Raw genomic sequence first — 14,575 nt, forward strand, 5'->3', positions numbered from 1 at the left:
GTGTCAAGACTCTTCCTATCCTGATTTTTCAAAATTCAGTTTTTACTTCCATAGAATATCACACTGTCTGCATGGTTCTGATCCTTTGCAGGTATGGATAACAGAAGTATCTTTTCCACTATTACTATACCAAGTGCTAGGCTGTGGTATATTTCTTGAATGCTAAATGTTTTTTTTTCGCTCCTTATTTACTTTGTTTGAGACAGCAGGCAAACATGGCTCCTGGGTTATAAAATACACAGAATCAAACTTTGAACAAATAAAGTTCAAAAGGAAAATAATACTGGTGAAGAAATAAAAGTGAAATGGTTTAACTGACATGATTTTATTTATTTTTTAAAAAAAATAATGTATTAAATAGCTTTATGGCTCATTCTGATACCAGAACGAAGTCACTCTACAGAGTTACTAACTGAACTGCTGTGTAATATTTCCACTTCTCACTTTTGCCTTTTGTTTTGTTTTTGACTATGACACTATGAAATTATTTATTATGCAATGTTATTTCATTCAGTTCACTTTCTTGATGGAAGTGTACACCATGCTGTAAAGCAAAAGGTAACTGGATGCTAGTGCTTGTATCCTACAGAAATTTATTAAATCTATAAGTGGGAAAGGAAAAGCAAGTAGAGAAATTGTTCTTTGCCTGGACCTTGATGATTAAATGAATGGTATAATGTAGCAATTCCTGGGAAATAGATGGGGAAGAAATGGAGGTAGTGACAGATTTTATCTTTCTGGGCTCCAAGATCACCGCAGATGGGGACTGCAACCAAGAAATTAAAAAATGCTTGCTCCTGGGGAGAAAAGCTATGGCAAATCTAGACAGCATACTAAAAAGCAGAGACATCACCCTGCCAACAAAAGTGCGTATAATCAAGGCCATGGTTTTCCCAGTTGCAATATATTGCTGTGAAAGTTGGACCATAAGAAAGGCTGAGCGCCAAAGAATTGAGGCCTTTGAACTATGGTGCTGGAGAAGACTCCTGCGAGTCCCTTGGACTGCAAGGTGATCAAATTGCTCATTCCTAGAGGAGATCAACCCCGACTGCTCTTTAGAAGGCCAGATCCTGAAGTTGAAACTCAAGTACTTTGGCCACCTAATGAGAAGGAAGGACTCACTGGAGAAGAGCCTGATGCTTGGAAAGATGGAGGGCAATAGAAGAAGGGGACGACAGAGAATGAGGTGGCTGGATGGAGTCACTGAAGCAGTAGGCGTGAGCTTCAATGGACTCCAGAAGATGGTAGAGGACAGGAAGGCCTGGAGGAACATTGTCCATGGGGTCGCGATGGGTCGGACACGACTTTGCAACTAACAACATAATGTAGCAAATATTGTTTGCATTGGCTAGGAAAAAATGGATGGAAAGAGAGACAATTGAGACGTGGCACACAGGACACAGACCTCCACAGGACGTTTTGCAGAGAACTCCACATGCCAAAAATGATACCAGAGAAAATTAGCTTGTTTAGGTGCACTTAAATTGCATTTACAAAACACACTTAGTCAAGTTAAAGGTTTGGCATCTGACATTATACCCTGTGTTGAGGACAACAAGTTTTCACTTTAAGGTTTGAGGGTTTTTTTGTTTTGCTTTGTTTTGTTTTAGCATGTATAGCAGGGCAAATCCAGTTTATGTGATTTCTTTCCGATTCAATTCAACATGCAAATCAGTCTTATCATATCCTATCACTCTGATATCAAAGGAGGCAAAAGCAGTTTACAATTTGGAACTTCTTAAGGAATTCAAGATAACTTTGGGAACATTGCTAAGCATTTATTAAGCCTGTTAGAGACTGGAAATGGTGGGATTCAAATAGGTGAACAACCAGTTCTCTGCGTGGATGCCACTTCCAGAAGTCCATTCTGGGAATCAAAAAATTAGCTACCGGCTCTGCTGAAGTGGTGCCAACCAGCTGAATCCCACCACTGGAAATGTGGGATAAATATGCGTCTGGCATTAAATTCAAAATATGTTTAAATGATGGGTTTCTGGTCATGTTTTTATATATCAGAATAAACCAAGCATTGATGTGGCCTGAACTTCATTATAATATTGGGAAAATGGTAATCTTCAGAGCAAAATGATAAAGATAATACTCAGTGATATTGCTGCATGTATTTTTTTGTAAATGTTTATTCTTGTAGAATAACCAATGTTCACAATTACAAGAAAATACCCCCAAATTAACAGAAAGAAATTTGTTTGCTGGAGTCCTTCTCAGAAGAAAGTTGCACTTTGGTCTTTGATTAGGAAGAAATTATGGAAGTCAGAAAGAGAAAATGTGGGAGGGGGCTCTGGATTTTCCTCTCAGCAATTTTATTCTGGCTGGATCTAGAAAAAAAAGTCAAAAGTGAAAGTGAAATATTTGGCATAAAAGAGTATGCAACTGACTGCCATCATCTCTTATACTAGGGGTGTCAAACTCAATTTCATTGAGGGCCGCATCAGCATTGCAATTGCCCTCGGGGGGCCGGGTGGGTGCAACCTACTGGGTGGGCATGGATGGAGTGGGTGTGGCCTACTGGGTGGGCATGGCCAGCTCTACATCGTTTGCGTCAAGGGTGACTGTGGGGTCCTGAGCAGGAATGGGACAAATCTGAGGGTCTCTGGCAGAAGGGAGTGGGACCGGGGCAAGCGCCAAAGCATGGTCCATTTCTTCATTCCTCACAAAGGGTGACACCTCCCCAGCATGCACCCGGGGGGGCGATGTGAAAGGGACTGGTTCCTTGCTGTTTCTAGAAGCCTTGTGGAACTAAGACTGAATGCATTTCAGCATAGATGGCCACCACAAAATTTTGCATTGGCTCCCGGCAGGCCTGGGCCAGGGCCAAAGCAGAGGGGGCCGTTCCCTCAGTGTTTCCAGGATGGCTTTGCAGGCTACATGAAACCACTTTGCGGGCCGCATCCTGCCCCCGGGCCTTGTGTTTGACATGTCTGTCTTATACTGAGGCAGCTAATATTTCAGAATTCTGCCTTCAGAATTCCTCCCTTTACTCTTCATCATAAGGGCCCCCAATAATCTACTATTCGTATTTGTCATAAAGTCCCAGGAGAAATCTGAAAAATATAAATCTGTACCACAGCAAAAAGTATCTTTCATACTCACTTGCATACATTTTCCTAGTTATATGCTTTGATTTTGATTTCCTGGAAAAATAAAAACAAAAGAAGGGAAGGGGAGGGGAGGGGAGAGGAGAGGAGAGAAGAAGAGAAGAAAAGAGGAAGAAGAAAAGGAAGAGGAAGAGGAAGAGAAGAAGAGAAATGCTTGTTCTATTACTATTCCTATTACTGGGAAAAAATATTGTTTTATTTATAACCAGCATATGGATATCAGCATATAACGCTTAAAAACAAAATGATATGATAGCAGTGTTCCAATATCTCAGGGGTTGCCACAAAGAAGAGGGAGTTAAACTATTCTCCAAAGCACCTGAAGGTAGGACAAGAAGCAACGGATGGAAACTAATCAAGGAGAGAAGCAACCTGGAACTAAGGAGAAACTTCCTGACAGAACAATTAAACAGTGGAACAAACTGCCTCCAGAAGCAGTGACTGCTCCAACACTGGAAGTTTTTAAGAAGAGACTGGACAACCATTTGTCTGAAATGGTATAGGTTTCCTCCTGAGCAGGGTGTTGGACTAGATGACCTTCAAGGTCTCTTCCAACTTTATTATTATTATTATGGATCATCGCACAGTCAGCCAGATGTTCAGACTGAATTTGGCATTTTGTCTACCTATCGAGTCCTTACCCAGGACCTGGGATAGGCAGATGTGGATGTTTGATGGTATTACAGATATCGTCGCAGGATGGAAGCAGTTCCTAGTAAGGCCGCCTTTTGCAATTGACTAATAGGAATTTGTCAATGCCAATGGTGTTCAAGTGGTGCTCCAGTTGTTTTGGGATTGCACCCAAGGAGCCTATGACTATTGGTACTACCCTTGCTTGCTTTTGCCACAGTCTTTCTATTTCTATTTGTAGGTCTTTGTATTTTGTTATCTTCTCCAGTTCTTTCTCTTCTATTCTGCTATCTCCAGGCACTGCCACGTCCACTATCCAGACTTTTTTGTCTTTCTTATCGACAATTGTTAAGTCTGGGGTGTTATGTTGCAGGTGCTTGTCTGTTTGAATTCTGAAGTCCCAGAGCAGTTTAATTTTATCATTTTCTATGACTTTCTCTATTTTATGATCCCACCAGTTTTTGCTTACAGGCAAATGATATTTTTTGCAGATCTTCCAATGCACCATTGTTGCTACTTTGTCATGCCGCTGCTTGTAGTCAGTCTGTGCAATCTTCTTGCAACAGCTTACCAAGTGGTCCACTGTTTCTTCAGCTTCTTTGCATAGGCGGCACTTACTGTCTGTTGCTGTCTTCTCAATTTTGACTTTATATGCATTTGTCCTTGAGGCTTGGTCTTGTGCAGCCAGAATTAGTCCCTCGGTCTCTTTCTTCAATTTTCCTGCTCTTAGCCATTGCCAGGTCTTGTTATCATCTGCTTTCCCAGCTATTTTTTTAATGTATTGGCTATGTAGTGCTTTGTCTTCCCATGTCTCTATTCTGTTCTTCATTTGGTCTTTCTTGTAGGCCAGTTTGGTCTCTCCAGTAGTCAGTAAGCCTTCCTGATATACTAATTTCAGTGCATTTTCATCATTGTTCTTCAGATATTCTTCCAAAGCTATTTTTTCTTCTTCAAATGTGTGATGTACTTGTAGCATTCCACGCCCACCTATTTGCCTTGGTAGATAAAGTCTGTCAATGTCACTGCGTGGATGAAGGGCATGATTCATTGTCATTATTTTTCTGGTCTTCCTATCCATTGCTTTTAGTTCTGCTTGAGTCCAGTCCACTATTCCAGCTGTGTACCTAATGACTGGGATTGCACAGGTGTTGATTTATTATTATTATTACTATTATTATTATTGTTATTATTATTACTATTATTATTATTATTATTACTATTATTATTATTATTAAAATATCCTTGTACTGTTTGGAACCACTAGAATGGCAAACTCTAATGGTGCAAGATTGAAAAGTGGTCCATGTTGTGTACCACCTAAAAAATGGGCTAGAGACTTAGCTTCAAAAAGCTTGATGGCTGCAGGTACATATTGAACTCCACTGGTATAAAATCTTAAAATAGCTGCTGCGCTCCTATGTGCATTCTGTGAAGTGTAGTTGACATGAGCCCTTTTATGTCCATTAGTCTGAAAGATTACCCCCAGATATCAAAAGCATTGCACCCGTTCAATTGAATGGTTCTTAAATGATCTGTGTACAACTTTTAAAGCAATTTGGAAATGCCATTATTTTAGTTTTAAAGTAATTGATTTCCAACTGGTTGTCTTTGCGATCATGTCCAAAGCTTTCAAAGATTATATGCATCACTTGCATATAGCTCCTCCAGCAAAATCTTCTTCCCAATTTCAAAGGGATAAAATTGGCCTCCAAGAATTGGCACCCTTTGATAGTTACCTTTAGAGGCAGAAGTCTTTTCGCCAGAGTGACCAGGTGTTCCAGAGGCAGCTGACCCAGGTTCTCCAGAGGCAGGCACTGTGGAATTACCAGGGAGTTTAACACCAGATGAAACAGAGGTGGCCGGGGCAGGTTGTGGAGCAGGGCCAGCAGAATATTGAGGACTAGGAAGAGCAGCGGTGACAGACTTATTTTGTGTATGGGCAGCAGGCAAGATCTGTGTAGACAAAGGTTGTGCAAAGGGAACTGAACCATGGTAGCTTTCCATGACAGGATTGGGTGAATTCCCATAGTTAGATTGTTGCTACAGAACAGAAATGGAGCAAAAATGCAAGATATAGTCACTGATCTCATTTATTTCCACATTCCTCATTAACAGGTATCCACCAACCATACTGAAGCCAATGAGTGTATCTCCTTCCACTGGCTATACTGCAGAGGCAGGTGACAGTTTTCTGCTATCCCAGGACATGTCTTCCTACTGTGATTCCCACCAGCATTACGATCCTATGACCCTGATTTGAACTTTTGGTAAGCTGCCCTATCACATGATCACATTTGGGGCACTCAGCAACCGGCCTACATTTATTTAATTTTAATTTTATTTAGTTATTTCTATTCTGCTTTTATTACTTGTACAAATAATTCAATAAATAATAAGGTGTGTTGATTAAGCAGAACCTATCCAATATACCTTCCTCCTCCTATTTTCCCCACAACAACAACCTTGTGAGGTGACTTAGGCTGAGGGAAAGTGACTGGTCCAAAGTCACCCAGATGTCTTTCATGACTAAAGTGGGACTTGAACTCAGAGTCTCTTGCTTTCTGTCCCAGTGCCTTAACCATTAGACCAAACAGACTCTCACATCTGTTTTCTCTCACATCGGTTTGCAAAATCCCACATCACATGACTGTGATTTATTTCCACTTTCTGGCAAAAAAAAAAAAAAGGCTCATTGCTGAAAATAGAGTTGCTTTATGACCATTTATGACCATTCATTTAACGTTTGCTTTATAATGCTGTATTCAGTTAATGAACACCACAAAAAAAGCTCATAAAACCAAGCGTAGTCATTTGGTGACCCATTTAACAACCTGTAAATCCAGATTCAATTATTAGGGACATGTCTGTAACATTCAGAAACAATTCCAGGTTTTGCCATTTTTGCCCTCTATGAATTTAGGGAAAGAATATTTTTGATATTTAGGGGCACCAGAACCTTCTCCAATCTCCAAATGAATAGGCCTTCAAGGGAATCTGTCATAGTTTCATACTCACTGTGCCAGAAGTGGGTGAGACAGCAGACCCAGATGGTTGAGCAGGGAACGGCAAAGGTTGTTGAGCAGTACCTGCAAAAGGGTAGCCTTGGGGAGGAACAGAGTAGCCATGGGGAGGAACAGAGTAGCCTTGGGGAGGACCAAAATAGCCATGGGGAGGCCCAGAGTAGCCTTGGGAAGGACCAGAAAAGCCTTGGGGAGGACCAGAGAAGCCTTGGGGAGGACCAGAGTAGCCATGGGGACAACCAGAGACGCCTTGGGGAGGACCAAAATAGCCTTGGGGAGGCCCAGAGTAGCCTTGGGGAGGCCCAGAGTAGCCTTGGGTTGGACCAGAGTAGCCTTGGGGAGGACCAGAGAAGCCTTGGGAAGGACCAGAGAATCCTTGGGGAGGACCAGAGAAGCCTTGGGGAGGACCAGGGTTGTCTGAAGGATCAAAATAGTAGCTTCGGGGACGACCACAGTGCCATTGACGCCGCCACTGCAGAATGAAATGATCAGAACAGAAAAACCAAAACAGAGCTACAAATCTCAATTGTTTCCCACAATCCTCATTAAAAGGAACCCAACAACCATATTGAAGCCAATGGGTGTATCTCCTTCCACAGGCTGTATTGCAGAGGCAGGTGACATGATGTGCTGTCCCAGGATGTGTCTTTCTACTGTGATTCCCACCAGCATTATGATCCCCAAAAGACCCCAATTTGAACTTCTGGTAAGCTTCCCCACATAAAAGGTCATAAAATCAAGTGAAGTTATTTAATGACCCACTTAACAACCTGTAAATCCAGACTCAATTATTAGGGACATGTCTGTAACAATTCCAGGTTTTGCCATTTTTGCCCTCTGTGAATTTAGGGAAAGAATATTTTTGATATTTAGGGGCAGCAGCTTCTCCAATCTCCAAATGAATAGGCCTTCAAGGGAATCTGTCATAGTTTCATACTCACTGTGCCAGAAGTGGGTGAGACAGCAGACCCAGATAGTTGAGCAGGGAATGGTGAAGGTTGTTGAGCAGTACCTGCAACAGGGTAGCCTTGGGGAGGACCAGAGTAGCCATGGGAAGGACCAGAGAAGTCTTTGGGAGGACCAGGGTTGTCTGAAGGATCAAAAGAGTAGCTTCGAGGACGACCACAGTGCCATTGACGATGACGCTGCAGAATGAAATGATCAGAACAGAAAAATCAAAACAGAACTAAAAATCTCAATTGTTTTCCACAATTAAAAGGAACCCAACAACCGTATTGAAGCCCATTAATACTTCCAGTAGGTGTCCTACAGAGACAGATGACATGAGTTTTCCCCTGTCCCAGGACACGTGACTTTCTGCCCGCCCACTGTGGTGGATTACAGTTCCTACTAGCATTATATCCTGGATCTGCCTTGAACTTGCATCTCAAACATTTACCAGATACAACAACTATCTTCCACAACATATTTTAAGAGTTGGGATTATTCCCAGTTTCCCTCTGCATTCCCGTAAACAATAAACCACTAAGTATAACCTTAGAGATGGACATGAACTAATTTCAGTGCAAGGAACTGAATGCATGGAAGAATTTGGAAAATTAAATCCTCTGTAAGGGTTGGGGCTGTTGAGGAAAATAGATATGGACCTCTAGTGTTCTCCATCTACTGTCTACAGTATTGTTATGAGTGATTAGTTGTGTTTGACTAAACAAGATTCAAGATCCAGGATGACTGTGGTTCTAGATCAGGGGTTCTCAACCTTGGCAACTTTAAGACTTGTGGACTTCAACTCCCAGAATTCCTCAGCCAGCTGGCTGAGGAATTCTGGGAGCTGAAGTCCACAAGTTTTAAAGTTGCCAAGGTTGAGAACCCCTGTTCTAGATCCTAAAGAGAACCATAGCTGTAGTTCAATGAAAAAGTCAAACAAAATAGTTGAAATTGATAGATAAGAGAAGAGTGAGCTATAATCAAATTACTATAACTCTTGTATCTAAGATCATCTTTGGGCAATAAAAATTACATTTATCTATTCTATATGGCTAAGACAGCTTCTCACTTTTGATGAGGTGAAGTAGCTCTTCCAGGTGGTAGGAAGTGAAGGCCGTTCTCTGCCTTTCCTGGTTCACCCCCCATGTAGGCTTCTTACCCTAACAGTGGCAAACTCCATTCCTGTTAGCAAGCAGCAGATCCAAAGGTGTTGGGAGGAGGAGAGAAAAGGCATTGTGATGCTATGTCTGCCATCTTGCCCCTGGACATTGCTGAAAGCTACTTCTAAGTTTCTCTTAAGGTCAGCCATATTGAGTATTCCCAAAACTGTGTGCCTCTTTTTCTTCCAGGCACAAATGCTGCCATATGTTATCTAAGTTCATTAATTTTATTGCTAATTGTTATTCTTCACTATCAGTATTCCTCTAACCAAACCAACCATTGGAATATATTCACATTTTTTCCCCATGAAGCTTACCCAATGCCTCTTCCGGATACCTAGCTTTTTGAGGATTTTAACAAATTTCTAACATAAAGAAAGAAAACATTAAGAGTTACTTTGCAGTGCATTTTCCTCCACCTCTCCTACAATAGGAGAAATGAAGGCATTATTTCTATTATCTAACACTCCCTTATGTCTTCAATAAAATTTAAAGGTGTTCCTGGATAAAACATCACTCCCATTGATTTCAGGGGAAGAACTACAGAGTTTGCTTGGTTGTGTTGTGGAAGTGACTTCAAAGGATCAAGCATCCCTGATATTGCCTGATCTTCACTCATCCAAATTCTAATTGAGCCCAGCATTGCTTAGCTTAATATGATGTGGTTATTATTTTAAATCCTGATGGTTTTTTATGTGTGCAAGAGGTGTGGCTGTCATATTTCACACCAGCTGCTTTATAGTTCAATGCTGTCTGAACAAAACCAATATCTATTCAACTTTGGGTGTGTGTAGATGGAATACATTATTTCAAATGTTCCACCTGTATTTTATTTGTAAACTGGAGTAAGAAAGAAGAAAAGGAAATATTTAGATTTCAACATGAATCTATCTCATTTGCTGCTATATTGCCCTCCAATCGAGTGAATGAATAAAAAAAATGAATGAATGAGTTATGGCATGAAAACTATCATATATACATAGACATGGATGTGTGTGCATAATATTAATGGCTCAGATATTTATATAGCTTTGATCACACCATCATGGTATTCATCTTGATCTTTTTGACAATGTCTTGTGGATACTCTTGATAGTGACCAACCAAGCAACTGTCTTAACCCACAATTGTCCTAGATGGGACATAATTCAAACAGAATATGGGAACCTCAGGCTAAAAGCAGAAAGTCTATTCCTCAACAAAGACAAATAATTTCAGACAAAGGAGAAGATCATACTTACAGGTGGAGGATATGGTGAATTAGAGTTTCCCAAATAAGCATTGTCCCTGTAGCCAGGGTAACCCTACAGAAATTCAAAGATACATTACAAACCAATTCTTTCTGCAACAAAGACAAGGAAGAGTCTGGGATGGGATTCTAAGGAGACCCCCAACTAAATCCACACATGACCTTAATATTCTTCCTAGCTGAAGCTTGCAAAGGTCCCGGATAGTAGAAATAAATAATGTTTAGGTGCTGCATTTTCTCTGAAACTTGTATTTGACATACGTTGGGGTTTTGCCTAATGTTATCCTTGCAGCAACTGTAAGAAAAGAGGCTACAAGTAGCCCTTGTTTAGCAACTGCTTCAGCCAGAGAATTACAACAATGCTGGAAAAAAAAAACTTCGCCACCAATGCCAGCATCTATAACCTCAACAGCATTTTATTCTCATTTACCTGTTCACCATTACATTCAGTTAGCTAAGCATAGTCACAGTCATGTGGTTTTTCATTTAGCAACTGCTTTGCTTACTGGCTTCAATTGCAGTCACTGAGTGAGGATTATCTGTACTAATTTTCACATTGTTATATAGTACATAATACAATATATTTCTTGGTTATCCTGTGGTAGCAAGGGATAAAGTGGAGATATTCCCATATCTCTGCCTTCCCTCTCTGTTTCTCATGCATCTTTATCTCTACCTTACAACACAATCCCACAGGGCTATTCTTCACATTATACCTACCCCAGATTTTGGAGCACCTATCCTAGAATTTTAGGTTTCTTGGGTCAAATGGGCATTGTATGAGCATGCAAACATTATACTCACTGCTGGACCAAAGTTGCTAGTAGACCACTGCCAAAAGCAGAAAAACATGGACTTCTTTTATTGGGAAATAGTTTTAATAGACATTTAAATAGTATAAAAGGGAAACTTGCATTCTTTCTCTCATATAAGCATACACATACACATCTCTGTGTGGTGAATAATATTCATTCCCTTCAATCTTTCTTATATTTCAGCTATATTATAACTTATATAAGCCAAGAGTAGCATTTAAGTGTGAGATGGGCAGCATATAAATTTAATAAACAGAATAATAAATATGCATATATAGACCCAAATATAAAGAGACAAAGTGGTGGAGCCCAGATAATTTCCTGTGGGTTTTTTTTTTTTTTCAAATGATAGCTTATGAGCAGGCAAAGGTTATACTCACTTCTGGACCAGAATAGCCGGTTTGGGCAGAAGCAGGGAAGCTATGAGGCCTCTGCAGAAAGAAGAAAAACAAGAACGTTTCTCTTTTCTAGTTGTTGTCTTGAAGAGCCCTCCTGGGTGAGAAATATTCAAAAAAAAAAGTACAGAAGGGAAAAGGGGGAAATAAAAAGATCATACCAGGGGTAGGCAACCTCAGCTCTTTTATGATTCCTGGACTTCAACTCCCAGAATTCCTGAGTCAGCTATGCTGACTGGGAGTTGAAGTCCATGAGTCATAAAAGAGCCGAGGTTGCCTACCCCTGTACTATACTTACAGGTTCAGAGACCTGTGGATCATAGTTTGTGGGAACATTGTAGCTTTGGGAGCCAGGGTACCCCTATAGAAATGCAAAAATACATTGATACACCTGTTTTTTTCCCAACAAAGAGAGGGGAGTGTCTGGGAGGGGATTCAGAGAAGCCCACCTATGGTTCCCCTCAATGTTATTTGTATGAGAGTGAAGTTCTGAAACTCTGGGCAGCTGTTTCTCCTAAAATGGTCGATGCATGGGTGAGACATCCCCTGTGAATAAAACTAATGATTTCCTTTCAGCTTAGTTCCAACAGTGATGGGCCTTTGGATAAACAGGATGTGAAGCTTGGTTGTGTCACATTAGAAGATGGATGAAATTTGACCAACTGGCTGCTTCTTTATGACTGTGTAATCTCTTTTGCCAGCTTGCCCAGATTTCTGACAGTAATCAGAAATGTCAAAGTGCATTAAAACAAGAAACTCTTTTCCTTAGCGGAGGATTAAGAATATGATTCTGTAAGGGAAAAACAATAATCAACAATTACTTAATTGTGTTTTAGCCTGACACACATTCAGTCACACTGCAATAAACCTATTGATGGAAGGAAACCGAGGGATAGATGGGCTTGAAAACTATTAGAGGAAATCATGGCTTGTCTAGGAGGGGATTCAGAGAAGCCCACCTATGGTTCACCTCAATGTCATTTGTATGAGAGTAAAGTTCTAAAACTCGGGGCACCTGTGTTTCTCCTAAAATGGTCAACGCATGGGTGAGACAGCCCTGGTGAATAAAAATAATGATTTCCTTTGGAGTTAGTTCCAACCATGATCGGTTGGGTGAGCAAGGTGTGAGGCTTGGTTGTGCCACATTGGAAGATGGATAAAACTTCACCAACGAACTGCCTGTTTGTGAGTGTATAATCTCATTGGCCAGTTTATTCAGATTCCTGACAGCAAAAATATCAAAATGTATTAAAACAAGAAACTCTTTTACTTACTTGAGATGGTGGTGGTGGTGGAGGAGGAGGAGGATTTGGAATATTATTCTGTAAGGGGAGAAACAGTAATCACCAATTATTTAATTCTCTTTTAGCCTGACACACATAGTCACATTGCAATAAATCTATGGATCAAATGAAACCAATGAATGGAAAATTTAACTTGGCTGAACATCACCAAAAAGCCTGAAAACTATTGTTGGTAATCATGGCGTGGCTTTCCAGTTGATTGGAAGCCAAAACCAGACATTTTTACACAATGTGTAACTAATTTATTTTGTTGCAAGGTACAAAACTTGTTATTAACTTATGCAAAAAAGCTTCCCATCAGAACAGAATCATTGATTTGAATTCACATAATCAGTCTAAGCAAGTACTTGAAATCACTTTTAAAAGTGTTGGATCCAATTGGACTGTCTGATTCAATTAAAAAAATGATTCCCTTTAGACATGCATTTGAATAGAGCTTAAACTGGATCGTCTCACTGAAACTTTGTAAAATCTGTATTTGTTATGTCTGAGATTTCATTAAGACCTGAGTGTGACCAGTTTAGTCTGGGTTTAATCCAAAGGATTTGAGTCACAGGAGTTTCTCTGCCAACCCGCAAGTTACCTTTCCTAAAATGCAGGTTTTGTCTCACCTGAGCATCTGTGCTGAGCACAGAAATCAACAAAACAGCAGCCACGAAGGAGAGCATCATTGTTCTCAGCTTGTGGCTTCCTTCCCCAAATGAGAAAGTGTCCTAAATGAATGGGTGGGTTAAGGATGGATCTTTATTGATATATCAGCACAAGCCAGACTGCCCAAACTGAAAGCAGCAATTGATGATACTTTCAAATTATCTGCTGAAAAAGGTTACAAGGATTCATTCACAAGGAAAGATCTGGTGCCAACAGAAACATTCATCTAACTTCTGTGTCATTTTTTCTGAGAAGGAACTTGACTTGCTTCTTGATGAAATGTCACCTGTAATTTATGTGACGCTAATGGAGACTTTCTGAAAGGCCATTTGTTGTTTAAAAGCTTTTCCGTGGTTTTGACTTAACATTATCTTATCTTGCTCCTACCTTTTGATTATCTTTCTTAGTTCCTTCGATTTGGATCATTCGTTTAGTGACTGTTCGAAGTTAAAATGGTACTGGAGAAGTTATTTATGACCATTTTTCACACTTATGACCGTTGCAGCATCCATGCGGTCACACAAGATTCACCCATTTGGCAACTGGCATATATTTATGATGCTAGCCCTCTCAGGGTCCTGTGTTTGGAACTATGGATGGATGGAAGGAAAGCTTTTTGAAAGAAGTCCCCCAGACAATATCTGAAAGGGTCTTACAAGTATCTTCTTGTAGAATCATGGAAAAAAAGGAATTATTAGAAAAGAGAATTTTCATCATTTTCTGCTTGGGTTATCCCTTTTTAAATTATAAGTGCATATCAATCAGTGTTTCTCAACTTTGGCAACTTTAAGATGTATGAAATTCAACTTCCAGAAATCCCCAGCCAGCATTGAAAATCTTAAAGTTGCCAAGCATGAGTAACATTGCTACAGACAGTGAATCTGTAATTGATGGGTTAATATGAATTTTATTTTTATTATTCCATTTTCTGGAAATGAAATCAGAACAGCATAATGTATTTATCTCAAGACTCTTAATCTATTACGCTGAATCAGTAATTGATGGATTAATATGAATTTCATTTTTATTATTCCATTTTCTGGAAATGAAATCAGAACAGCATAATATATTTATCTCAAGACTCTTAATCTATAACGTCAGATTAGCCACTTAGTCTAAGGAGTTAAAGCATCGGATTATGCATGTTTCCCTCTGTATTCAGCCCCGGCTTAAAGGCGTCTATATCAATGCGTGGGAAAATGTTTGAGCAAAACAATAGAAGCAATTAGTTAAGAAACAAGATTATTATTCCCTGATGTAAATCATTTTATCAGAAAGCTTGGATGG

At 40.0% G+C, this 14,575-nt stretch overlaps 2 protein-coding genes across 8 annotated transcripts in view; one reads left to right on the plus strand and one right to left on the minus strand.

Moving 5' to 3' along the window:
• Positions 1–2,120: 2,120 nt before the first annotated feature.
• On the minus strand, positions 2,121–13,400 carry LOC120315233 (protein tfg-1-like). Of its 7 annotated transcripts, none has more exons than XM_039359286.1 (11): positions 13,249–13,400; positions 12,608–12,655; positions 11,319–11,369; positions 10,928–10,954; positions 10,116–10,178; positions 9,192–9,239; positions 7,708–7,911; positions 6,762–7,238; positions 5,483–5,699; positions 3,112–3,152; positions 2,121–2,336 (listed from the first exon to the last, which is right to left on the minus strand). In XM_039359286.1, exons 1-10 carry the CDS (start codon positions 13,306–13,308, stop codon positions 3,130–3,132), a joined length of 1,218 nt encoding a protein of 405 aa, XP_039215220.1. In that variant the 5' UTR covers positions 13,309–13,400; the 3' UTR covers positions 2,121–2,336; positions 3,112–3,129. The 7 variants fall into 7 exon arrangements, with proteins under 7 accessions (XP_039215220.1, XP_039215194.1, XP_039215213.1 ...); XM_039359260.1 differs by having other exon boundaries at positions 5,483–5,786; XM_039359279.1 differs by having other exon boundaries at positions 6,762–7,255.
• Positions 7,218–14,575, plus strand: part of LOC120315353 — a 119,389-nt gene continuing 112,031 nt past the window's right edge. Inside the window, exon 1 of the mRNA XM_039359591.1 lies at positions 7,218–7,472. Coding sequence (XP_039215525.1) covers positions 7,251–7,472 — 222 coding nt within the window. The 5' untranslated portion in view covers positions 7,218–7,250. The remainder of the gene's footprint in view (positions 7,473–14,575) is intronic.

Source organism: Crotalus tigris, unplaced genomic scaffold, assembly GCF_016545835.1.
Source record: "Crotalus tigris isolate CLP2741 ecotype Arizona unplaced genomic scaffold, ASM1654583v1 scf7180000017576.4783729, whole genome shotgun sequence".
In the NCBI taxonomy this organism is placed as follows: domain Eukaryota; kingdom Metazoa; phylum Chordata; class Lepidosauria; order Squamata; family Viperidae; genus Crotalus; species Crotalus tigris.